This window comes from Nyctibius grandis, chromosome 5, assembly GCF_013368605.1.
Source record: "Nyctibius grandis isolate bNycGra1 chromosome 5, bNycGra1.pri, whole genome shotgun sequence".
Taxonomy (NCBI): Eukaryota; Metazoa; Chordata; class Aves; order Nyctibiiformes; family Nyctibiidae; genus Nyctibius; species Nyctibius grandis.
This window is the reverse complement of record NC_090662.1, coordinates 29,952,394-29,978,599: the sequence shown is the minus strand read 5'-3', so window position 1 is coordinate 29,978,599 and position 26,206 is coordinate 29,952,394. Positions and strand designations below refer to the sequence as shown.

At 42.6% G+C, this 26,206-nt stretch overlaps 1 protein-coding gene across 2 annotated transcripts; it reads left to right on the top strand.

The window, feature by feature from the left end:
• The first annotated feature begins 5,908 nt into the window (after positions 1-5,908).
• CAV1 (caveolin 1) lies at positions 5,909-25,094 on the top strand. 2 transcript variants are annotated; one of them, XM_068400873.1, is made up of 3 exons: positions 5,909-6,022; positions 7,001-7,165; positions 22,748-25,094. In XM_068400873.1, the coding sequence occupies exons 1-3, from the start codon at positions 5,993-5,995 to the stop codon at positions 23,087-23,089; spliced, it is 537 nt and encodes a 178-aa protein (XP_068256974.1). In that variant the 5' UTR covers positions 5,909-5,992; the 3' UTR covers positions 23,090-25,094. The 2 variants fall into 2 exon arrangements, with proteins under 2 accessions (XP_068256974.1, XP_068256975.1); XM_068400874.1 differs by lacking the exon at positions 5,909-6,022 and adding an exon at positions 6,118-6,290.
• The last annotated feature ends 1,112 nt before the right edge of the window (positions 25,095-26,206 follow it).

Sequence of the window (26,206 nt, the reverse complement as noted above, 5' to 3'; positions counted from 1 at the left end):
CTCTTCAATACTTAGGTGTGAATCTGCCCCAGGCAACCCTGGCTGGCAAGTATTCTCTGAATTTTATGGATTTGACAGTTCTGACAGATACCCCAAAACTCTGCCACAGCTGATACTGTCAATAGCCGACAGCACTGTTGGACAACAGGGAATAAATGGACACTGGCACTGAACTGTGATGTTCGATGTAGGGGTAGGGTCCTTAAGTTCATCTCCAATTCGTTTGAAATGTGGACAAACCATCCCAGCTGATCCCTTAACAGCAACTTAAAAATGAGAATTTAGGAAAGAAGGAAGTCCAGAAACTTAGTCTTATCTGCAACAAATGTAGGAAAATTTACATCTGATTCATGTCATCTACTTTGATGCACCTTCTTCCCATCTATGGAACGGGGAAAATGTTATTGCTTTTAACGAGAGCAGATATTCCATCATCATGGTAAAGTTATGAGGATAAAGAAATAAAAAGTGTGAGATATTCCAATTCCAGCCTGCCTCTTGTTACTGCAGACCTTAGATTTACAATCATGAGCTGGAGATTCAGTTCTGTCATGCAAAACATTTCAGCATCTTGTTTTTCATGAAGATCACAACTAACATACAGAACTAACCCCAGTTTATAGACTTTTTTCTTTTAATTCATGAAGAAATTTAACCTACTTCCTTATGAGAGCTATTTCATAAAGTCCTTCTAATCTGACTCTAGAACTTTCATATTTGTATATCTTATCTTTCCCCACCCTACTTGTGCACCATATAAACTGGAATAAATTCTTAACAGAAACGTTGACGTATTAGTAAATGAGGAGCCTTTTCCCACCTATCCAAAATCTCACTTAGGCATACACTGACTGAAAAGTTCAGGACATCCCTGCAGCTCTGGGACCTCAGACCACACACTCATATTTTAGTGGAAGCCAAAGAATGGTAAGTCCATTATTTTTATAGGGTGTGATCGTTCCCCCACCTGCAGAGATAAAAGTATTTCTATTAAGCTGTATTAACTCTCTTTTAAAAATACATCTGGTTTGGGTTTTTTTAAATAAAAATGCAAATGGAACAAGGTCAAACACCAGACACTCAACCGGTGTTGTCTGTTAGTGCACTGTGCTCATGAAAATTAGAGCTGAAGACCTCCAGTGAGTATACTGAACCAGCAGTTATGCATTAAAAACTGAGGTGCTTTCTTCATGCAGGGATTTAGAACTGAAGGCAGAATTAATAAAGGCTAAATTTAGCCTGGTGACACTAATCTTCCTAAGGTTGTTGCAACAAAAAGAAAATGTCTTCTGTAGAGGCAATTCAGAAGAGCTAAGATAGGTTCCTGCTCTGAATCATCCTCCAGAGAAGACTCTCTGCACTGATTAATGCAAAATGTTTGGCTTGGCTCCTTTCCTCTGCTACATAAAAAATTACATTTGCTGCAGAAATTGGGCAGGCCTATGGAAGCAACTAGAGCTTCATGTAAGTAGTGGAGCAGCTTCTTCTCTACTCTCTTCTCTCACAACTTCAGGCCAGGGCTGAGTGTCACCTGTGTTAGGTGCTCAGTTTTATCTTGTCTGGCTTCCCCCTCCAACTGCAAGTGGGAGAAAGAAGGACCCTTTCACAAGGCACTGAATCAGATCCTACTTTAGACACGTAAATGGAATAAAATCTACAGCTTCACACTTCTATTTCAAGTTTTGAGGAAAGCTTTTCTATTTTTCCAACTGCCTCAGTTTAATAAGAGCTGCTTTTTCACCCCATGTACCCACCTCACCTTGCTTTTTACTTTACACTACCAGAGCTATCACAATGCTACAACTATAAGCTAGGGTTGGCCATGAAACACTTAGACAGCGAAGCTCGATGACAAAAGGTCCCATCCTACATAAGCCTCAAGGAGTGGGTATTTAAGGCCCATTAATGACACTAGTTCTTACAGTCTGATATTTCTATAAGACACCTGAACAGTTAATAATATACTAGAACTGGCAGAATGGTACAGAACAATGTTGACATGGACCAGTCTTCATGGTCCAGCTCAGTGTTTGTCAAGGAATTTGATATTGAAAAGGGTTGAGAAAAGAGTGACTTGATTTGCACAAGGTCTGGCAGAATTAAAGCTTTCAATCTATTTGCCTCTCCAGCCAAGACAGTTACCAGCTGTCTTGATCAAGACCTACAGGGACTAGCTCTAATAAAAAATGTACACACCTACCGCAGGATTGAGTTGAGTGTCAGGCATTTAAATCCAAAATTGTAATCCCTGCCCAGCTGCCACCCAACCAGGAACATGTCTAAACTCAGAAGGCACCTCCCTTTCACGTAACCTCCCCTCAGTAGCTACAGTTTTACTTTGGTCGTGCCCAGAACTGCCTTTGTTTGAGCAACTTAGCATCTTACTCACATCTAAACCCAGTAGGAATCCCAAAAGCAGGGAAGAGAATGCCTTAGACCCCTTAAAATACACTTACTGCACATCAGCAGAATAGGGCACTTCCCAAAATACAGTTTCCTAGGAATGAGTCCATAGCACACCTCGACAAGCAAAAATTGATTTCAGGTCTCTCAAGTGTTGCATTATTTCTTCTAGCCCTCAGGCTATTGTGAAATGTTTTATGGCAGCAGCGCTACCATGCAAAAGGAAATCACTCCAAGCTAGGGGCTGTGAGAAGGAAGGCACGTGAGGGGATCTCACCATCTCTCCTGGTATAACTACTCCTTTGACGCAAGGAGCAAATAGGCCAAATAGCAAATGCATACATGAAGGTGCAGTCCTCTATACTGATGGTGAGGGGCACCCATCTCCATGGAAAAGTTCTGATCCAGTCACTTATTATTTAAAATACAGAAATCCTCCAGAGAGTGGGGACAGGATGACCACTATGAATCCTCCAAGACTACAAGTCTGTAAATCATGGAATGAGCAAAACATTGGCCTGCATGTTAAACCTGTCCCAATGCTTGTTATCACACAGCAGGGTGAGGACAGTAGCATGGCTGATAAAAGCTTACTACCGACAGTTCTGGCAGCTCAGGCTTTCATCCAGCGAAACATACAAAAATGCACATAAAAGGATGCGGTTAAGCAGTTGAACAGAAGACACTAAAAAAAGGAATGATCTTCCTCTCCTAAGCCTCAGGTTTTTCAGTGCTCTGCATAAGGCAGGCTGCTTGCTGACAGCCTCTCTTATCTGACAGCCTCGCTGCTGTTGAAACTATACATAAAGAATACAGTTTCCCAGGGCTGATTCTGATCTTGCTGACATTGGAATATATCAGGAGTATTGCTAATACCATAATTGGAATACTTGCACAAGCTTAAAAAAAAGGGAGGAGGGGGTGAGGAGTGGAGGGAGAGGGAGTGTTTGATACCAGACAAAGACACTCAGTGAGCAGTCATGCACATTTAGTTCAGTTTCGTGACTCATTTTCTGACAGTTTTTTGAGGAATTTTGTCCAATCCTTTTTTTTTTTTTGCACTGTCTTCTGGGAAGAAATGCTTCCTACCCATACCAAAACCTTTCCTCTTCTCAAAACGGAAAGAAGAGCTCCTACCTTGCACACATTTTGCTCCATGTTTAGAGCAAGTTCTTAATTAAGGTAATCCTGAGATTTGAAAGTTCAGTTAAAGCAAGACTTTGGAGCAATAAAAACTTTTTAAAATAAGGCATGAAAGGCCTAAGGTTGGTGTGATGGAGAAAGAAGAAAGGCAGTGAGGTAGCCAGCCAAGGTAGTCCAGTTCAACAGCTGACCTGGGCTACTAAAGACACAGCAAAGCTCGATGAGAAGACCGTTTGGGTGGCATACCAAGGCTCGCTTGGATGTCTACAACCCCTGGCAATTTAGGCCACCCCTGGATAATCCATTCATAGTGACTGAGAAGGGGACCAGAGCCTTTGCACTTTCAGAAGATTCCTGCAAGCCTTTACCAGGCCCTTTCCAGCTGAGCTATACTGTTCCTCCGTATGTAATGGAAGCTCCTTGCAGAACTCCTGCCCGCATCCACGCCAAGCCTCTGGCTGTTAAGTTTGTGTGCATTTCTCACACAACAGCGCCAGAGGCGATGGGCCGTGGCCCTATCCCTGTCCATCTCAGGACATGTAACTCACTCTCACAACTTGGCGGTACCCATGCAGTTCTCTCTGTAGGCTGCCTTCTTGGTATTTAAGCTCAAGTGAGCACATCATCAGATGTGATGGTTCATTTCAAGTTTGTATGCAGCCCATTCTGGGATTCATCTCATAAAGTTCATAAATTCTGCCAGCTTCCAATATTTTTCTAGCTGCAGTACTGCATGATTCAGAAATTTCTTTTAAAGGGGGCTGTGGTTCTGCAGAAACCATTCCAGAACCAATTCAGCATTTCAAATTAACAAATACATCCTTTTTTTGAGTCATCCTTGAGATATACAGCAATACTGAATGATGGGTTAAAATCTTCTGATTTATGTGCAGGACACTGACTAATTGAAAAACTTTCCTAGGTATGAAAACAAAGAACTATCTTGTGTTTTTTTTTTTCAGATGGGTTGAAAAATTGCAGAGACTATGTCCTTCAGTCCACCCATCTGACCCTATGCACACACTCAAATGCCTGCACAGCCAAAGATATTTTAATGATGGTCTAAGTGAATTATTGCATCAATAAAATGTTACTTTTAAAATTACAACTAACTTGGAAAGTTGGAAAACATCCAGCCGAAGCATTTATTCTAAAGTTTATGAGCAATATAAACTCTTAAATATAAGTTCACTGCTAAGTGATGACCGTATCAGTAACATGTGTCCATGTGAACTGCCTTTTCAACAGGTGCAGTTATTTACATCTGTGAAGCCTACATCCATCTTAGCCAGTGGCCTTTTTGAGATCATTTCTCTGTTGAATTGCCAAAGCCAAATGTACCACGGTTAAGAATTTTCTACTTCTGTTGCTGCAATTCTGTGCTAAATGGCATAATACTAAGGTCACTATTTTTCTGCTAATATTATAAATCTTTCACCAGGGTCTGATTTCCTAACAGAAAACTGATGGCTGCAAACACCAAAAAAAAAAAGTAGGGCAAAATAGAGCTCATAGTTTATAGATGTATAGTGCCATTGCAACCCTAACCTGAGCCATCTTGAATACAGCAATGAATCCTTATAGTTTTTACACCGACATATGCCCCTGAGCTCACAAAGGACACTGAGAACAGAGCATGGCAAAATGTCAGTGTCCCACCATGCCTCTTTAAAAGTAAATCCCAGTGGATGGAAGACATGCATGGGTCAGTCTCCTCCCGAGAAAAATACAGCACAGTTGAAGTGCAGGACTGTTAAATATTTGCATAGTTTTGAAATGAACCAGTTGAGAAAATCTCTTTTTCTTCATCGCAAGGATGTCCAAGTTTCCACAATTGTTCTAGGGCAGCGATGACTATGTGTAAACTATTGTCAATGCCGGGGGCGGGAGGGCGGGGGCCCTACAAACGCCTCGCTCGCCTCTGGACGTGAAACACAACTAAAGTTTTCCATCTCCTCATTGCTTCCTTGCCCCCCCTTGCCCCCTCGCGTCCCCCGCCCGCCCGCCCGGGCGGCTCTGCCGCACGCAGGCACCGGCGCCCCCCTCAGCCCAGCGGCGGGGTCCTGCTGCCGGGGGTCGAGGGCGGCCGGGGCAGGGAGGGCGGCGCGGAGGGGACCCTGTCCCTGTCCCTGTCCCTATCGTGTCCCTGTCCCTGCGCGGCGTGGCCCAGGCATCCGGGAGCGGGTCCGCCCGCTTCCAGGTTGCCGGGGCAGGGCTGCTTTCCCCTCCCGCCCCCAGCCGTGTTGCGATATGCCGGGCCCTACCGCGGCTTGTCATCCACCCCAGCCGAAGGCAGGGAGCAGCCCCTGGCCGGCGGCCAGCCGTCACCCTCCCAGCTACCTCCCCCTGGCCGGCCGCTCCGCAGAGCGGGATCCTCCTGCCTCCGGTCCTACAAGTTATAGCGCGGAGAGACCCGCGGCAGAGCCGCCAGCCAGCCCGGGGCAGCATGTCCGGTACCAAATACGTAGACTCGGAGGTAGGACCGCCGCGGGGATGGAGCCGGGACGCTGCGAGCGCCCCGCTGGCTGCCCCGCCGCCCTCCCGCCCGGCGCCGAGTACCTGCGGCGGCTCTGCCCGCCCCGACCAACCCGCCCGCTGCAGGGCAGCGGGGTGCCGGGGCAGATCGGCGGGGACCCCGCGGCCGGCGCCTGACGGGGAGGGCGGACAACCGGGCACCTGCGGGCAGGGACAGCGGGGCAGAGGGACACGGGGCGCTCGTCCCCTGCGGCGGGGCCGGGGACGCGGTAAGGGCGCCGTGGTGGCGGCCGTACGGTGAGGGCGGTATATGGAGGGCGCTACGGCGAGGGCGCCGGGGTGAAGGGACACGGTGATGGCCGTGCGGGGAGGGCGGTATAATGAGGGCAGTATCGTGAGGGAGACGGTGTGAAGGGGGCACGGTGATGGCCGTGCGGGGAGGGCGGTATAATGAGGGCAGTATAGCGAGGGAGACGGTGTGAAGGGATACGGTGAGTGCGCCGCCCGCGGCCCGCGCGCCGAGGGCGCTATGGGGAGGGCAGGGTGGGGAGGGCGGTACGGGGAGGGCGCTTCGCGGAGAGCCCCCGCCGCTCCCCTCGCTGCCCGTGCGGGTCACGGCTGCGCCCCCCTCTACCTGCCCGAGGGGTGGCTGCGCTCCGCCCTGGGGCAGCGGCGCGGGGAGCGGGGCCGGGCGCGGTGCGGGGGGCGCGGGGCCGGGGACGCCTGGCGGCAGGAGCGGGAGCCAGCGCCGTGCCTGGCGCCGCGGGGGTGTAGTGCGCGCCCCGCGGCCGCCGTTAAATAGCCGGGGCGAGAGCCGCCCCGCAGCCAGCCTCCCGCCGCTCCGCGCACCCCGCGGACCCGGGGCCGCCTCCCCCAGCCCGCCCCCCTGCGCGGCGCGGCGCGGCCCTGCCCTGCCCTGCCCTCCCCTCCCCGCCTCGGCTCACCCCTCCCGCCCGCTCTCCCTCTCCCCTCTCCGCAGGGCTTTCTGTACACGGCGCCCATCAGGGAGCAGGGCAACATCTACAAGCCCAACAACAAGATGACGACAGATGAGCTGAGCGAAAAGGCGGTGCGCGACGTGCACACCAAAGAGATCGACCTGGTCAACCGAGACCCCAAGCACCTCAACGACGACGTGGTCAAGGTGAGGGGGCCGAGGCGGGACGGGGCGAGGGGCGATGCCCGTCCAGCCGAGGCAGAGTACGCGGGCACTGCCGGGGCGACAGCAGCCCGCCAGCCGCTTCCCTGCACCTGCTGCAAGAGGGAAGAGGCCAGGGGGGTGTTCGTAATTTATTTAACTTTTTTTTATTTTAAAGAAAAGGGAGCGGGTGCAGGGGAGAGGGGGCAGCGGGACAGGGCAGCCCGCCGGAGCATCTTGCAGCGGCGGGTCGCGCTGGAGCACAGCGGGGCTGCTCCCCCCGCGGGCTGCCCCTGCTCTCCCCGCCGGGGGGACACCGGGCCGGGGCAGCTGCGTGCCGGCAGGTCAGCCCTGCAGCCGGGGCGTCCTGCCCGGGACCGGGAGAGCGGGGGCGGGGTGGGGGGGGAAAGTTGCGTGACCTTAAGTAACACGGGCAGAGGGATTTTCCTTCCCTCGGGCACGTTTAGAGGCAGGGCAGGGAGGTGGCACCGAACCGGTGCAGTCTGAGCTCGCTGTGCAGCTGGGCACGGCCTGCGGGACAGATCACCCTCCCTCAGCCAAGCGGGTGCAAAATCAGAGGTCCTGGTGGTCGTTTGGATTTGTGTCCTTGTTTTGTTTTCCTTGGTGGTTTTCCTTCCATCAAGAAATGATAAATGGATCAAGCTAAGCAAAATGTAACTGTGCCCTTGCCTAGATGTTTTGTTCATGTTTTTAAATCCAAGTTTGACTGTTTTGACAAATCAGGGTCGATGGAGATTTTTGCTTGAAGTCACTTGGGTCAGAAAATCATAGAGCTATTTTTTCTCTTAGATGGATTTTATACTATATGTGTGAAAATTGAGGATTCTGTCATCTGGGCTCGTCAGAACCTAGGAAAAATAGGAGTTGCCCTGCTGTAGTGGGTGACTATGCCACTAACTGGCTTATTTAGTGTCCAGCAGAGTCAAAGTGTGTGCAATTCACCATGTTTGTTGATCAGGAAGACCTGTTATTGAAAAAGATAAATATTGCATTGTTTCCAGAGAATCAAAAGGTTGGATTCTGGTTCCTGAATGTATGACAGTAAAATGATTCATGCTATATGCAGACAATATAGCAAGGTCCCGAGTAACCTCAAATTCTACTGACTTCAACACAGTTTGAAGGTGCTGAGTATGACTAGCCACCGTGCTGGGTCAAGGCTAAGAATTATCCCTCAGAGCAGGCTATATCTTTAAGGAGCCATTGTCAGCTTTGCAATCTAGAAAGAAAAGGCACGAAGTTTTTATTTGTTTAGAAAAAATCATCTCTGTGCCTAATGGTACGAAACTTCCATTAAAATGGTTGATTTTAAAAAGGAGAGAGCAATTCGTTTTTCTTCTACCCTGAAGTAGACAAGGAATGCAAGAGCTTAAGAATGAGACTGCATCATGGCTTGTTGCGTACATCAACAGAAGAAGTCCCCAAAGCAACCAAACCGTCTGAGGATGAGTCATAGCCCCCAAGCAAGTCAGAATCCGAGTGTCCACAAACTTCACTGGGGAAAGAAAGATCCTGCTGGGAAAAGAGGGAGACCACTGATGGAAAAAACTCCTAATGGACTTGAAAGAAACTGAAGCGTACAAAGCCCATCCTGCCCTCTCTCCCTCCCACTGGGGCAATGATTAAGAAAGCTTGTTACGTCCAATCATCCAAAAGAAAGTTGAAAAGTAAGAATTATAGGAATGGAAAAACAAGCTTTTCAGTTCATCCTTTTGAAATAATCGTGGACCAACACATTCATTGAAAACCAGCAAACAGCCAGAATTCTGGTGCCGCCTCTGTGTCAGCAAGTGAGCTCCTGGTAGTGCATGTAGTTGCATCAAGACACAGGAATGTATCAAAATGAATTTGATGTTAACCAGACAGGATCCATTTTGCATCATAAAAACTGCAATATTTGTAAAAAATGTGGGCATCGTAAAGCAACATTTTGTGTCTTGTTACAAGAATGAATAAGAATTACTTTGATTTTTATAAGTATTTCATGGATAGGTCCAACCTGAAAAGTAGAGAGAGGAATTTTGGCACAATTTGAGTTTATTTGGACACTGCTTTCAGGTTCAGCAATGTAGCAATAAAGTTCAGACCCAGTGCTTAGGGGACAGGCTTGGATTGGGGTGAAGATACACAGATTCAGTTCCTGCCTTAGCCATCAGCCTCGGGTCCCCTTCTGTCATGCATCTGCCTTTCTTCATCTGTAAATCATCAGAGAGAGTGTAAAAAATGCGCTTGTATAACAGAAGGCATCCCAGTCTCAGTCGGGTACTGAAAGTCGGAGAAAAAAAAGTGTTCAGGAGCGTTGTAAAGCCAGAAGTATGGTTCAGGCTTAGCTCAATTTTGTTTAGAGCCATTGTATTTTTCTAGATTCAGAACTGTCTGCTTTTTACGCAGAATTTAATGCATTTCTTGCCACTTGACTATGAGGCACAATAGCATGGAAACGGGGGACAAATCAGTCAGCCATGAAATAGAAATGATTAGACAGAGAACGAGGAATCTGCTCTGTAAGCAGCTCTCTAAAAGGCCTCAGTGTTGTCTGCATTCAAATACTTCCCATAGCACATTTTAAAAATAACCCTTGCTTGTGAGAAGCAGGAGATGTCTTCCGTTGAAGAGCAACACACAGCATCTGCACAGCTTCCTCTGCAGCAGATGCATGGTGCAGACAGCAATAGGGTAGGGATCCAGCCAAGAGGATGAGACCCAGTCAAGATCCTTGCATAAAAACTAGACACATGGAGCAGCTTTATATCAAAAATTATTGGTGACCTCAACTTTGCAAACATTTGATCTTCAAGTTAGCTACCAAGTGGAGGTGAAGTGCTGGGACATTTCCAGAAAAGTGTGTCAAATGACTGGATTTCTGTTCAGAGAGGGGTGGAAATGAGGCCTTACCAAACCTGAGGTCCACAAACAATGGAGTTGGCAGCTCTGTGCTGGAGGAAGCACGATCTAGTAAAATCACCAGAGTTTCCTTCCTGTTCCAGTTCCTTCACCGGGGAGTGGAAAGGAAGGAGTTTCTTCCTCATGCTACTGCCCTCGTGCGTCACCTTGGCAGTGGGAGAATGTGCAACAGTGGTCCCATGCCTTAAGGCATTGGCTTTTGAAGTTGGCTAGTCATGCAGGAGGCAAGGAGGGAATCTAGCCAGGGAGAAACAGCCTCTGTGCACCTGAGAGCTCTCCAGGAGTCACTGGTGATTATACAGCTATTTTGTCTCACAGTTGTATCTATTTCATATGTCCTTCATTGGACGATTCCACTCTTGGGCTTGTGTCCCACAGCTTTTATTTGTGTGTGATGAGACGCAACAGACAGGATAGAAAGCTGATCATTTTTTTTTCTCACATTCATTCCCCATTGATGCAGCATTCGCATGAAGGTGCCTGAAATTCAGCTTTTGCTCTTCCTGTTTCCCAACACAGTATTTGTGTTTTCCGGAGTATGGCTAAATGACAGCCTTCCAACTCTTGGAGTTCAAAGTTTCTCAAAGTACCTGTGGCCAATTCTGCACAAAGTTTACTGACTTTGGAAGAAACAGAGGAGGGAAACAGTGTTCCTGCAGCTTTCACTTCTCAGTGCCTTGCTCAGGTTGGGGATGGACCTTGCAGCCAACCCTGCAAAGTCTACTCCTTTGGGACTAGTGAGGACCAAACATGCAGTCACATCTGCAGCCAGATGACAGTTTTTTCCTGCGGTGGTGTGCCAGGAAGAAAGGCCTGTGTCTGGTCTGCCATCCAGAACATAATTATTATTTTGTTTTAGACAAGTGGTGTCTATCTGCTGTTTGTTGCATAAGAGTTCTTTTCTCTCCGGAAAAAAAATTCCAGTACTTGGCTACAGATGTAAGGATGCAGAGCTTTTGTACCAAGTTTTAAACAGTTATGTATTCATGCCTTCCACTTAAAGCTAATGCAGTTAAGGGCATTCAGCTCACTGCAAGGAAAAGTCTGGAATTTTTAGTCAGATGTTGACAAATACCATAACACCCTTGTGTAGGCATGAGGGGGGAAGGTATTACTCAGCCATTTTAAAGCCATTTACCACGTCTGCTGCTTTCTAATAAAAAGAGAGGATTATTTAAAAAGCAGTTTACCATTTTATTTAATGCTTCACAATTGCAGTCCCTCCCTCTTGCAATGAGCACAATGTAAGATGCATAGAGAGATGACTAGGCAGAGCACCTCCCATCTGCACACCTGAGAACCTCCTGGAAGGAAAGCAGGCATCATCCCCTGCTCTTTTCGGATGGGAGGGCGTTGAGGGCTGCCACTCTGATGTGACAGCAGGCGTCAACCTGGGAGGAACAGAATTCTGCTCTTCAACACAGTGATACTAGCGAAAAGCAGAGCTCAGTCAGGTGCTTCTTCTGAAACAAGGAATTAAATTAAATTTAATGCAGATCCCTGTTATCTGTTTTCAGATATTGTTAAAAGACCCATGAAAATAGATATATACATTTAAATGCATCAATATAAATATATATGTTTAAATACCTCTATATAAATATATAAATATACATTTTATATATATAATAAATATATATTTATATATTTATAAATATATAAATATAATATATATATATAAATATAAATGTGTGTGTGTGTGTTCTAATCCGAGCTCGTCATCTGGGCTTTTGCTGTTGGCAGTGATGGAAGTTAGGTGCTTCTGGAGACAGATTCACATCACAGAGTTTGGACCTAACCATATGGCAGGACTAGCGGCGCTCTCAGAGTGCATATTTCTCTCCATTGATGATACATGTAGCTTAGATATGGCACCTTACCTTCACACATCTGCATTTAAATGAATTGATTCTGAAACTTTGTGTCATATTAATGTCCAGCTGTGGGGTTTAGATTTAAAATGCAAGAATATTCAAATGTTTGACTTCGGCTACCCACATGATACAATTCTGTTTCAAATATTTCTTCCAAGGCTAGTCTAGGAGTGAGAGATTAACAACTCAAGGCATTACGAATGCCGGCTTATACAAGGAATGAGCGAGGTTTTAGAGTTCTGAAAAACAGTTTTCTTGCACATTACTTAGGAGTTCCCAGACGTGGAATATCTGAATGTCCATAAGATTGCAGATAATAATGGCATCTGTTCTAATGAAAGCTTCTTTCTCAAAAAAAAAAGTGTTTACGTTTAAGCTCATAGTATTATTAAAGCCTTATGCACTGTCTTCTTGCTTAGCATGATGAACATGACTCATAACTCCATAAGAAAATGTTCATTTGATGGCCATGGGGACAGGGCCAACGATTCAGCATGGATGTTCCTTTTGGTAGAATTTATTGGACACTCTCTCAGATTCCAAAGAGACAAATACTTTTGCTTTCTGATAAATTCAATAGAATCCAGATTATACGTTAGAAAATTTTAGATCAATTTGAATTAGTTTCAGAATTTTTAGCCCACTATATGGATAGAAATATGGTCTTCTGTTGCGGAGAGTATGGATGTCTAAAACAATAAAAAAAATTACTGAAATCCAAAACTCTCCAAGGGGAAGAAGGATACATGTGTATAGTAGAGTGGTCTGCCTATGGGGTCCCCAGTGAGAATTTGATCTTTGTTGTATTTTAGGCAACAGAGAGAAGAAAATACAAATGAACTTGGATGATTCTGTAAAACTTGTGATCTCTGGAAAACTGAAGAGAGCTATAATTCTAAACTAAGATAAGTTTGTATTTCCCACAGCTCTCAAATACCCTTGTGATAAACAGAGCGGGATGAAATCTACATCGGCAATTGATTTTTTGAGCTTTTTTGATCCAGAACTACCATCTCTCTTTTCTTTTCCAGACAACCAACAGTAATAAAAACCATCTTGGACTAAAAAGAATTTGTAATTTGGAGATGGAAGAGAAGTTATGCCATTTAATTTCATTTGATTTATTGAGGAGGCACGTTTAACTCTGTTAGTCCTATTATGCTTTTCTGGCAGATTTCTTATGAAAATGTCTTTTGATAATTTCAAAACAAACTTTGAATTTTATGCAACAACATTCTTGTCAGCAGTTATGTCATTAGCATTTGATTAGCATTCAAAAAGTTTCGGTACCACTATCTGCACTCTAATGAGCACATTAATTGATAAAACTTGCACCCAATTTTATTCAAGATAGTCAAGGAGCTGTGCTATAGATGTTAGTGGGGCTGTACAAGGATGGGGCTTGTCCGTAGTCTTCTATTTATCTGGCCTATGTACTTTATTTTCAAATAAATGGGAACTGACAAATTCAGCTTCATAGATAAGAAGTGAGAAGATGCTCTCACAGCTGAAGGTGAAAGCATCACATTCCCTGTCTAAACTCCTGCTGTGCTGAATTTATACTTGGAGTTCCAAAAAAGCCTAAGGGAATCTCGTAGACGGATTGCAACACTTCCTCTGACAGCTTTGAAATCCTTTCTCAAAATTCAAACAAATGCTGAAAAAAAAAAAAAAATCAGTTTTCCATCAAGATCAGGTTAATATCTCTGGTAGACCTCAGCTGTAAAGTCTCCTGTTGTTTTATGAATTCCAAGTTCATATATCTCTGTCTTGTGCAGTTCATGACAAGACCAGAACTGTAGACTAATGATATCTTGATTTTTATGAAATTCTAAAGAAATAGTTACCTTGTATTTAAGGATCAGTAACTTCCATAAGAAAGACAACCTTCTAACAGGAGAAATGCAGAGGCAAATTTTTTTTAAAGGAATGGAAGGGCAGCTGAGCATCACTGCACACTCACTGTCAGCAATAAGCATATTCAGGTAGAAAAGAGGGAAAAGGTGAGAACAAGTTACACAGATTTGCTAAAAAGAATTGCAGCAGTTAACAGGAATGTGTTTGTGGGTAGTATACCTAGTTAAGAGTCTCTTCTCCTTAGGCTGCCTTTAAAATGATACAGAGAAAAAAGTGGTTTCCAGATCTAAAGCACCCTCCACAGCTGCCTGTCTCTCTCCACACACTACTAAAGAGTCTAAGGTCACTATATTTCCATTTCCTATTATTGCCTAAATTTAGGAGGGATGAAACTAGAGCAGGTTCTAAAAAGTTATACTTAATAGCAGTTTATTACCTTAATAGCAGGTCTGTAAACCTGCATTGAGGGCAATATAAAACATAATATATCTATATTGTATGTATAAAATAAAATATAATATAAAAATGTAATATCTGTTTAGATGGTATCTTTACTTTTATTAATGTTTCTGGATTCTAGTTAACTCCAGACTCCACTGGAATCAATAAAAGAATTCCCATTATCTTTAGTGTAGTCAAAACTTCATCCCAGTGGTCATGTTGATGAATATACCTCTTTAAACATACAGATGGACGCACATATGTGGATGTACATACATACGGACGTATCAGAGTTCTTTGCTAAAATAGCTGTATCAAACAAGGAACTGTGGAACATGAAACAAATAATGAAATGAAGAAAGCTTCTTCAGAGTTTCTCTTTGGGAAGGGTGTAATAGTCTCCCAGCAGCCCACGTTCCAGGGAGGAAAACAGCCACTTTATTTTCTGACTGCTCACTCCGACAATATCAACATATTTTCCAAGGAACTGGCTGACATGATATCTCCACCTGCACAGGAAGCTTTGCTGTGTTTCAGAGTGCAGATGTCTACTTGAAGCTGCTAGTCTTTCCTTCTGCTGGACTATATTGAGACAGGACAGGCAAGTGCTTCAGGAAGAGATCTCTGGAGAATGGCTGGTTGCTGCAGTGCTGACCCATTGGCATCAGTCGCATTTTTCTCACAAGTACTTCCACAGATTTTGATGAGCCTGCCCATCTGATAAAACAAAGCCCATCACCAGGGCTTCTCTGGTATGTAATGAGTAATTCAGCATGGGCAGGGAGCAGGACGTTGTTCTCTCGGTAATTAATAGCAAATTATTTTTTGGCTATTTTCATTAATTTTCAGCTTGTGAAATGGTGATCTGCAGTCACCATCTTTTTCTAAGTTATGGCTTTATTTAAAATTGTTCACAATCCATTTGAATATTTGTTGTGTGTGCAGTAGGGGTCACTCCTGACTGGACTGGTTTTCTTTTCTGGCTTGAAGAGCGTAGTCCTTCAACTCTACTTTCCAATGTGAATGTCCTTGTTTGTTAAAGCATTGTTTGCTTTTCTGGCAAACTGTATAGTACTCAGGAAAGATTCACTATTTCCATTAAGAGATCTGCCAGCAGAACACTTTCCTTCCCATATTATGGAAAGCAGGCACAGAGAGAAAGGGAATGTAAGGCAGATTCGTTGGTCAGTTTGAACAAGTAACTGGGGTGGAACAATTCTGCTTGCTTGTTTAAGGTTTCATTCACTTTGGAATTACTTGTTTGTCATTTTTCTGCACTTAACCAGCCTTACACAAAAACTGTGGTCCTAGCCATAGCCGTCTGCGCTCATGGCATCTCTTTTTTTTGTGCAAAGGAGTGAGTGTTGTGCCTGCTGATCTGGCAAGTCCCCAGAAGAGCAGTGTGCTCTGACGACAGAGTTCAAGGTTGACAGGCAGAGCCTAATCTTGCTGCACCCCAGCCTGGAGGGACTCGTGGGGTTCCCTTGTTAGATTCTTGCTACCATACCAAGAGCCAAGGTGATTTCTTGTCTTGTGATGGAACTTATCCCATCTCTGAACGCTGCTGGATGTTCATGTTTTGTAGTCACCCATGCTATAGCCTGAGGCTCCTATAAATACTCTGGAATGGAATGAGTTTTGCTTTTACTACACACCTGACAGCACCTAATGTTTGCTGTTGAAAACAATGATTAATGAGGAAGTAGGACATCTAGGCATCATGAAACTGTATTTTCAGGAACAAAGTACTAGCTTCTCTATGTAACTGCAGGTAAACATTTGCCAGATGGGGATTACACAGTGCTCTTAAAAGGGTGAACAAGTCTCCTGGTGTCTGGGAGGTCAACAAAGGGAGAAGAGCAGCTTTGCTCTGAGAAGTGCCAAGACCTCCCATGCTCTTTCCCTCGGATTCAGTAGAATCAACCTTGTACGCTTTTTCATCATTCTCTGATAAACTGTGGCAGCAGTCAGGAAGACAAGCATCAGCAGATGTGGAAACATGGTATTTCAAAGGGTCAGGGAAACATTTGGATGTTTAGCTGATATCAGTGATTTAACAGAATGGTTGTGAGCTTATTGCTTAACTTTCTTTTTCTGCTGCTGTGATGCCTTTGTTCTCCAAGCACTGTAACTGGAAATTTTTAAGTTACAAATAGTATATAGAAGTACAAAAACTAATAATGAACACACACCACAGCCTTCTCCAAAGTTAGTGGTGCTGCACCTGTCCTGAATGTCACCTCCCAAATGTGACTCATGCCATAGAACAGCTTGTTGTTTTTTGATCTTTTATACATTTTCTTCTGTTGAATGTTTCTTTAAAGGCCATGGAATGTGTTGGGATATTTTACAAATTGCATTTATCACAACAGAAAAAAAATCATATCTGCTTTTTTCTATATGTCTGTTTCAGGTCTTAAAGGGACACAATACAATATAATATGGTGAAACAATATTATACTTACTTGCTATCAGGGAAAAGCCTGTTTAAAAACAGCACAGGGTAAGCAGTAAATACAGTTTCCATACTCTGTGGTAAAAATATAAAGAAAACTAACTTGTGACTCTTTCTTGTATAAATATGCTTCAGACTTGTCTATAGCCCTGGTCTGGCAGAGCATGTAAGCATATTGACATCAGTGGGACAGTTCACTTTTTTCAGGTTGTGTGCGTATTTGAGTGGTTTGCCTGATTGGGTGTATTAGTGAACAACCAAGAGAGATCCAGTAAGGATCTGAGCATCCTTCCACTGACTCCAAAAGATATTGATGGCACTCAAAAACGTAGGCATCCTTAGCGCTTCTTTGGGTTCCTCCTCAGTGGAGCAGTGCTGGTGCCTGTCTATGCAAACTGCCTGCTGTGAGCACAGTAGCAGCACACAGCTACCACACACAAAGATTTGAATAATTATAGTTACAGTCACAGAAATGTGGATTAGGTCAAAGCCCCCATAAAATGCTGATGGCCTTAATTTTTTTCTGATAGACTCAGCACAGTAAATTTTTCTGTGATGTAATGGATATTACATACCTCAAAGAACAAACTTTTGAGGAGAAGCACAACTGGTAAGAAGGCAGTTTGAGGTTGGCATTTAACACACCTTTCCAGCCTCCCAGGTTTTGATACATTGGGGCTAAAGCGGCAAGGTCAGCTATTTTCATATATGAGTCATATATTCTTGAGTCAGATGGGGTTTTTGTAGAAAAACCCAGTAACTTCACACTGCTAAGCATTTTTAATTAATAGTTTTTTTCTTTAAACAGACTTTGAAAAAAGAAGATAAATTCCCTATACTGTTTCCCTTTCTTGTAAATAAATCTTTAGAATCAAAGCAAGTTCCTTAATTTCCTGATAAAAGTTTCATAAACATATGCAGAGCAAAAGGAGCTGTGGTAATTCTCGTAGCAGAATGAGACAAAAGCTTCAAGCAATGTAAAAACTGGCTTTACCAAACTGAATACTAGGAAACAAAGAATAGCTGAAGTCAGGAAGTGTATTGTAGGCATGGAACAGGAGTTGATAGTGTTTAATAGCTTTGGCTGAAACAGAAGGCTGTAGTGAGTTATTAGCATCCTTTAGAAGGTCAAAACAAATTTCCTTTCCTTCTCTCTTTGTCGCAAGTGAACGTGCCTGTATTTTCATTAGCTTGGCAAATAACTCAACATGATTTCACAGCACACCCTGACAGCTCTGGAGGAACAACCTGCATGCTGAACGTGCAACCTACTGAGCAAGACCTGTGCCTAACCTAAGCATGCCTTTATGTACATAAAACAGAGTTCTTCACAGATCTACATGCACATGATGCTTTGGCAAAAGTGGCCTTGAGAACAATACCCTAAAAAAGGTATCTTATCCTTGCAAGCCAGGTAGATTCATTTCCAGAAATTGGAGTGTCTTTCTTCCCTAGGATCATATTTCTGGCCACTTCTGTTTCTCCTGTCAGTCCTATTTTTACTTTACTTAGTTCAGTTGGACTCCCGTTATCAGTCTGATATCACCGTCACTGAGTGCTACTGAACTACAAACCAGAGGAGAGTAATAGGAGGGACTGAGAAGTGAGTAATCTGAGTGATGTAAATGTAACCCACAGCAAGGCAAAATGCATCCAGTCACCTACTTCTCCTGTGGAGAACTGATGGAACTGTGGAGGACTGATCCCTAGGAGTTAAAAACAGGATCTTTCATGGGAGTGGTTCAGTGCAGGAAGAATCTGGGTGATATCTCAGTTCCTGCAGCGTAAGGACTTATCTGTACTGCCTGAACAGTGAAATAAATATAGTGTTTCCCAGCCAGTGGATCTGTACGTGATCTGTTAGCAGCTGAGAAGTAGAAGAGCCCAGATTACCTCAACCCCTTGCTTATCTTTATTTAGACTGTGCACTGCTGTGAGTCAGTCTGGTTTTGGACAGCACCGCAGAGGTTTGTGTTCCAGTTGTAGCTGGACTCTCTTGACATGTATGTAATTTCATAACACTCTTACGGCTTTCAGGGAGATAACAGCTTCATTTTAACACTGTATTCAGCTGAGAGTTTTTAGAGTTGCTGGGCTGTTTTTCTGTCTTTTTGCTCTCAAGTTCAGTTTGGTATCTCCTTTATTCAAACTGGAGCAATGTGGAACATGGGACTTGAGGAATAATGAAATGGGAAAGATATGGTAGTGAGACATCAGCTATGGTTCCTACAGGGCCATCTATTCAGCTTCTGCGCATTGGTAGAAACATTCCGAGAGCTGTTGAAATTGCTCCAAGAAAGTAACCTCCTGACAATTGGTGGTGGCATGAATACACCACTATTATCATCTCACAGACAGATTGATTCCTGAGTACTTTTAGGACAACCGTGTATGACTTGATCTGGTAAATCCTGGCCAAAGATATATCATAAATGTTCTAATATTAGCATCATCTCCTGGAATGAGGACAAGACTGTCCATCTGGAAATGTTATATGGCATGATTCTTCTGTCAGCTCCCCGGGATTAACTCCATGGACATCTTGGAGTGCACAACAGGCTAAAAACATTAGTTACTGAGAATCAAGATTACAGAAAGTTTACTATCTATCTGATTTGAAAACCAATGAGTTTACTGGCTTTGATATTTTCAGTAAAACATTCATTATAATGAATTATTTTGAAAGGAATCAAATTATGGGCCAGTCTTAATATTTATTTTAAAAGTTCTAGGAAATTCACATTAACCTATGGTTTCTTTTTGCATGCCAAAAGTATGCTTTGCTGATAAATAGGTCCCACTTAGCTATACTAAAGATGTAACCATGAAAAGGATGATGGAGCTCAATGCAAACTTGCTTTCCTGCTGAGATTTAATATTTCCCTTATCAGCCAGTTGAAAAAATACAAGATAGACTCCACCATAACTGAACTGAATAAAAAAGACTTTAGGCATGACCCTGAATAGTCCTCAATTCACTGAACTGCTGTACAATGGCTGTGTGCACGAACTGGCTCTGCCAAGGATCACATCAACTGGAGGGAAGCATGCAATAAATTTCCAGAAGTTTTAGGATAAGAGGGCTATGCTCAACCATGTAGTCTTCATGTAGTAGCATTTTGTGGGAAGCAACTTTTTTTTCAGTAATCATCTTGGGTTTTGCCATCATCTGCATATTTTTATTATCTGATTTCAAGGCAAACATTTATAATAAGCCAACACTCATTCACTTTGAAAACGAGCTAACATGGGATATGGGCTACAATGAAAAGTTTGCTTTTGAATAGCTGCAGAAACAGATACTATAGGTATGCTTCCATGTGTATTCCAAAAAGGAAATATACTTGCTCCATAAACTCAGGCACACATTTTTCCAACATGTGTACTCACTTGAATGAGATTGATTTCAGTGAACAATATGCAGATCTTGAAATCATCTTTTTGGGGGGGTGGGAGGGCAGGAATATATAGAAGACAATTGGATGTCATCATCAGTAGATATTATTGACTTCACCATGTATACATCTACAACCTTTTCTTCTTTCTTTCATGACGCAGTCCTAAAATCCCGTGGTTGATACAAGGACATCTGATTCATTTGGTAAAAAGATCATAATACATGCAGGAAAGTTCCTTGCTCTGTCTTACTAGACTGCAGCTAACTTTTAATGACTGATTCATGTAACTATTTTATGGCCAATGTACTTCATAAAGCTATTTTTTTGTCAGTTGTTTAGTCCCCAAACATGAACTTTTATATCTAATAACCCCACAATGAAAATAGAGAGCATGTTGTTGCCTGTGATGTCTTTCCCAGAATTAGTTATTTCCACCAGAGCTTCAATCTTACACCCACTGAGATTACAGAGCCCAAATAATTTCCCATTTCCTGGGTTCACTCAACAGTGAATGTAATGTACTTTCTATGCTGTCTTTAGACACTGATTTCAAGGAAACTGTTTTCTACTATGTGTACCAAAAATTCATGCACTCAACCTACAGAAGCAGAGGTTATTTCATACCCATAGAACTATTGCAGAAGAGTGATTCAAAATCTCTTTTAATTTTCTCTTTTTATAGCTATTACTTAAAATTATGCTGTCCAGTTTCAGAAAGTCCAGACAGACTTTTGGCTCTGCACACCTTTAGGGACAAGTGTGCATCACTGAGGTGTGCTCGGGTACTCCACCAGTGCAAAGTCTGCCATTGGTTTCTGTGGAGACAGAATTTCAACCCAAATGCTACCTTTAGGTGTGATGGTGATGATGATGGTGAATTCCCATCCCGAAGAATTGTAGATCACTTTCAGATCACTAGAGCTTAGTTCAGAGTAGCAGATAAAGAGGAGCTTTATAGTTTGCATTATATGATGTCTAGAGAGAAGTGCTGGCAGGGAGTAATATTTAGGCCCAGTAGTATGTTGAATTAAGCTAGCCTGATGTTAGGCATTCAAGATATTTGATATCACAGCTGATCAGAAATTTCCTCCCAAAGACTTTCAAGCCCTTCAAGTAAATTGCACCTAGACTGTGCAGTTTTGCTTTGGAATTATCTTTTTTGTTTAAGAAACTGGAAAGTCCAGTGGTTTTATAGCATTTTTCCCTTTGTTGGTAACTTCTGTTTGGAGGTGATTGAAGACACAACAGGAGAGAGGGAGGAGTTCTTTCCCATTTTTATGTGTATTTTAGATTAAATGAAGTGATTGTGAGCCTTTTCTTGCAGTATAAGCAATACTTATACTGAGTGTATGTATATTCACCTCCTTCCAGCCTGCTAAGATACTGTTGCCTGAGTTTCTCAGGCCACTGGCCCATATCATACTTAGCCTACTCCTGTAAATCTTCACGTACGGCAGCAACATCATCTCAGTTTGGGATCCAGTCCCAGGAATGCAATTTCTTTTTTTCTTTCATCTGATTTAAACAGTCATTTAGTTTCTTGCAAAGGAATAGTGTTGTGATGTTCTTTTTTCCTGTTGAATGCGGTACCTATGCAATTGGTTGTGCTGAAAAAATTAAATATCCTGTATTGTGGGTTATATCAAACACGTTTGTGTGATGTGGAACTGAATTATCATCACTATTCTGTTAATTTTCTAATAGAAATGTTATGACAATTAAGCTTCCTGAATAGCTCAGTATTTCAACAGAGAGCGGTAAAATATGCCTGTTGGAATGCACTGCTTCCTTAGGTGACTTTTTGAACTATTTATGAATAATAGTCAAAACTACGAAATATATGGAAGAGTGTATTCCTTCTAAATATTAATATATTATCCTGGCCGTGTCTTTCATGAACAGAATGTTATCACATAAACAGGATAGGCTAGAACAAAATTACTCTAATATGAAGAGTCTCCTTACATTTAATAAGATGAAGGAGCTCCCTAACCCTTTCAGACTAAGGAGGAACTCCACCTGATACAGATCTAAATCCAGCATTTTATTTTTCAGACTGTTAACAACTATATATGCTTGTTTCAAAGTATATGTTTAAATAACTAGCCTCACCAATTATTCACGGTGAAAATTCAGGAATGATATACAAGGAAAGATGGGATAATTCAGATGAATAAAACACATTTTATTGATGCGTGCTTGAGGTGTGTAAAAAGTCAAAGTAGTGACTGCATTTATTCCATTTGTAAAGATGTGAAATGGTTAAGTTAGGCAATGAAAGCATGATGATTCTGTTCACCTGGTTCATCCCTTAAGTAGACTTCAAGGGCACTCCATACCCTTAGGGCTGTAGGAGATGAGGAAAATATATTGTGGACAGTTCATCTCCATCTAGAAGTTAGATGTCTAATTTTGAGCTAATCATCGAGGCTCCCTGGTAGTCACTGGAAAAAGATAGTCCCTGAAAAGATCCTTGGCTTAAATGATGTGTTAAAATGGGTCGAATCATGTTGGGATGTAGGAAGTACATTCTTTGGTGTTTTGTTGGGGGGGACCATTGCTCTCCAGGAAAGAGGTTTCTGGAACCTACCCTTGATGCAAACGTCTGACTGACCTGACTTTGTGTTCTTTGCTGCAGATTGATTTTGAAGATGTGATTGCTGAGCCAGAGGGAACACACAGCTTTGATGGGATTTGGAAGGCCAGTTTTACCACCTTCACTGTAACGAAATACTGGTTTTATCGTTTACTGTCAGCTCTCTTTGGCATTCCTATGGCTCTCGTCTGGGGCATCTACTTTGCCATTTTGTCATTCCTGCACATCTGGGCAGTGGTGCCGTGCATAAGGAGCTACCTGATTGAGATCCAGTGCATTAGCCGCGTCTATTCGATCTGCATCCACACGTTCTGCGACCCACTGTTTGAGGCGATAGGGAAAATGTTCAGCAGCATCCGAGCCACAGTACAGAAAGAGATTTGAGGGACATTTCAAGGAGAGCTATCAGCCTAGGAAGGGGGTGGGGGTTTTGTGTTGTTTGGAGTATTTTGGTGCCAGTTTCATGTTTCCTAAAGCAACATACAGCAACTGGTGGTGGATATACTGGCCCAAAACAAATAATCACTTGCTCAATTTCTTATTCTACCTTTTGTTCTTACTGGACTACTTGCCTTTTTTTTTTCTTTTCTTTTTTTTCCCCCTTCAGTCTGCATTTCTAACTAACCTTAAATGGCTATTCTTCCATGCCAGCTGCATATCATTTTGCTGGCTGTTCAATTCAGAAGCTGAAGTGCTGTTGGTTGCCTTTTTATCTCACCCTTCATTTCTTGTGAGATAAATCCACAGTGATACTGAAGAACGACAAAAATGCTTTCCAACACTACAAAGCCATTCATTTTATTGTGGCCAAAGAGCACAGAGCTATTGCAGCAGAATGAACATGACCAGCTGGCAGGTTTTAGCAGAATGTTCTTTTTCAATTGGATTGTCAGTTGACTGCAGCTATTTACAGTCATGGTCAGATATGGTGCACTATGAATAAATTAGTTAAGTAAACAAATTGCTGAACTAATATATGTCCTGAAAATCTAACACTTTATCAGGTTGGAGACATTGACATGTGAAATCTTTTCATGTGTATAAAAAGCTTTGATCAGTGCCTTTTTGTCTTATTCTCTCTTGGAAGTTTGCATGCAGTCATTTCTCCACCTTTGCTAGGATTGCAGAAGCAAACTGCAGTTGAGAACTAAAACTGGTCATTACAGAAATGTTTTCCTGACTGTGCCTTATGACACATCCCTTAGCGAGCATTTAGGTGCTTATCTCATAGGCTTCTTTTTGTTTTTGCAAAGTATTCATATAAACACATATTGCAGGTATGCCAGAGATAACCCTGAGTTGCAAGAAAAATGAAGGTGTGCCAAACACAAGCCACGTGAGGCCAAGGAGGAGCTGCTCCTAAGAGAAACTTTTCTATCAGCTTTCAAATCTTCCCCATCAGCAGAAGTCAGCATGCCACTAGCACGCAGATTATTTTCAGCAGAATTGACGCTTTGCTGAGTCTAAACTAATCCATCAAAAGAGATGGTTTAGAAACTTCACATTTCTGGGTTGGTGTGTGTGTTTTCAGCTGAGCTGCAACATCAGAAAGTCTTAAATGGAGGGTGTTGTGTGAAACTACCGTGTTGCCAAGTGCAAGGCCTGGAAAGTGAAGCCTTTGCGACACGTTCTGATGCTGTGACCTGCAGGAGCTTTTTGCCCTCGTGATAGTACTGTGTTCAGAGATGCTCTCTGCATCCCCATACGGTTTGCGTGAAGCATTTGTAAAAATAGTTGTGAGGCTAATCAGCTTTATTGTAAACCAGCCTGGGGCCTGAGCCCGCTCCAGGTGGGATCTCCAGCAAACCAGCTCTTGACCTTGGAGAGCGCAAGGTTTGGCCCTTGGGATGAGCATGGAGCTGTCTGGTACACCTACAGCTTTTTTTATTTAGCGCTGATATTTCACATATTGCTTTACCTAACACAGGAGTGCCTTCGGTTCAATTTCTGCCAAAGCATGGAAAACTTTAGAAAATGCTGCATTTTTTTACGGGGGGAGGGAAAGGGGAGAGGGTGCACAAAAAATTACAGAGCTATTAACTACTATTGTTTGCATTTAAAACAGACACTGGTATGGATATAGTTTTATGTTTTTCTATGTACATAATGGAGAGTGTACTATTATAGATTTTTTTCAGTATTAAAAACAAGCGAGATTGTAAACAAGAAATATTTTCTCTTTTTATGAGGAAAATCACTCTGAAGAAAACCTTCTTGATTTACCATATAAACTGTATATCCTGAAAGATGTCTGTTCACTTAGAGTTATTAGTCCCTAATCCAAATACATTGCTGATCCAATTGTTATGTGCTTACAGATATAACTGACACTTTTTTTTTTAATTCTGCATGTACATTAAAGACTACAATAAAAAGATGTTTAACAGTAGCTCCTGTCTGACTTCTTTTTCCTTGAAAGTCATGTGAACAAATCTCATTTTATTAGGAAGAAAAGCCTAATATTTCTTGATAAAGAAACAGAAAGCAATGTCATTTGTTTCTCAAGAAAGAAAGCGCAAAACAGTCTTGATTTTTGGTTCAGGATCTGACTCAGGAAGTTTCTTGCCAACAAAAAATGGCATTTTTCTTCCAAGTAAACATTTTCTGCTGCTAAATAAGTAGGCGGTAGGACTAGTGAATACAGCATTGAATAGAGAGCCTAAGCTTGTTTAAATGCTTAATGATGACAAGTTCCTTTGCTTTCTTGTTCCTCAGTTTCCCTATATTTGAAATTAGGGAATGATGTTTACTTATAGACAATTTTAATATCCAATAAACAGCATTATAATACAATGAGTTACTTATGGTTCATTTTACATAAAAGACTTTGGCCATCCAAAATTCAGTCCTGGATTATCCCAATAGCTCTTCAGTTATAATTGTTTAAAGCTTTTGTTTTCAGTCCAGTGGAAACAGGATTGTTCCTAATAAAAGCTCATTAGCCGAAGCATTTAAGGTATGGAAATAGGGGAATGACAGCTTTTATCCATCCGTGTATAGACCTAACTTGTGACAGAACAGTTCTTTTCTATGAGGTTATTGCACAATACCTGTCACACCATTAACCTAGTACACAAAAGTCCAACAAAACAGGCTATTACATCTATTAACCTATGGTAAATCTATTAACCATATTTTAATGTTCAAATGGCAGATACCAGCTTAAGGTAGTCTGTCATATGTTTTCCAATAGCAGAATGGTATATTTAATGGTAGTTAATAGGCCAATGGTAGTAAATAGTACGTTAAATCAGGCTATGGATTGTGAGAAAATGTAAAATATTTTAAAAGGTCAAAGGGAGGTTGTAACATGAAAATAAAGCAAATTAGATTCTGGTATTCAAAAACGTCTTGCTTTTGGAAAGAGCCTGGTAGATTCAGGACAGACACATCTATTCACCTTAACCATTTATAATGTCACATCTCCAAGACTCTTCATGAGAGAGATGTGCAGATTCCCCCTATGATTGCCCTGTCCCTGTTGCTTCTCTGGGCAGCGAT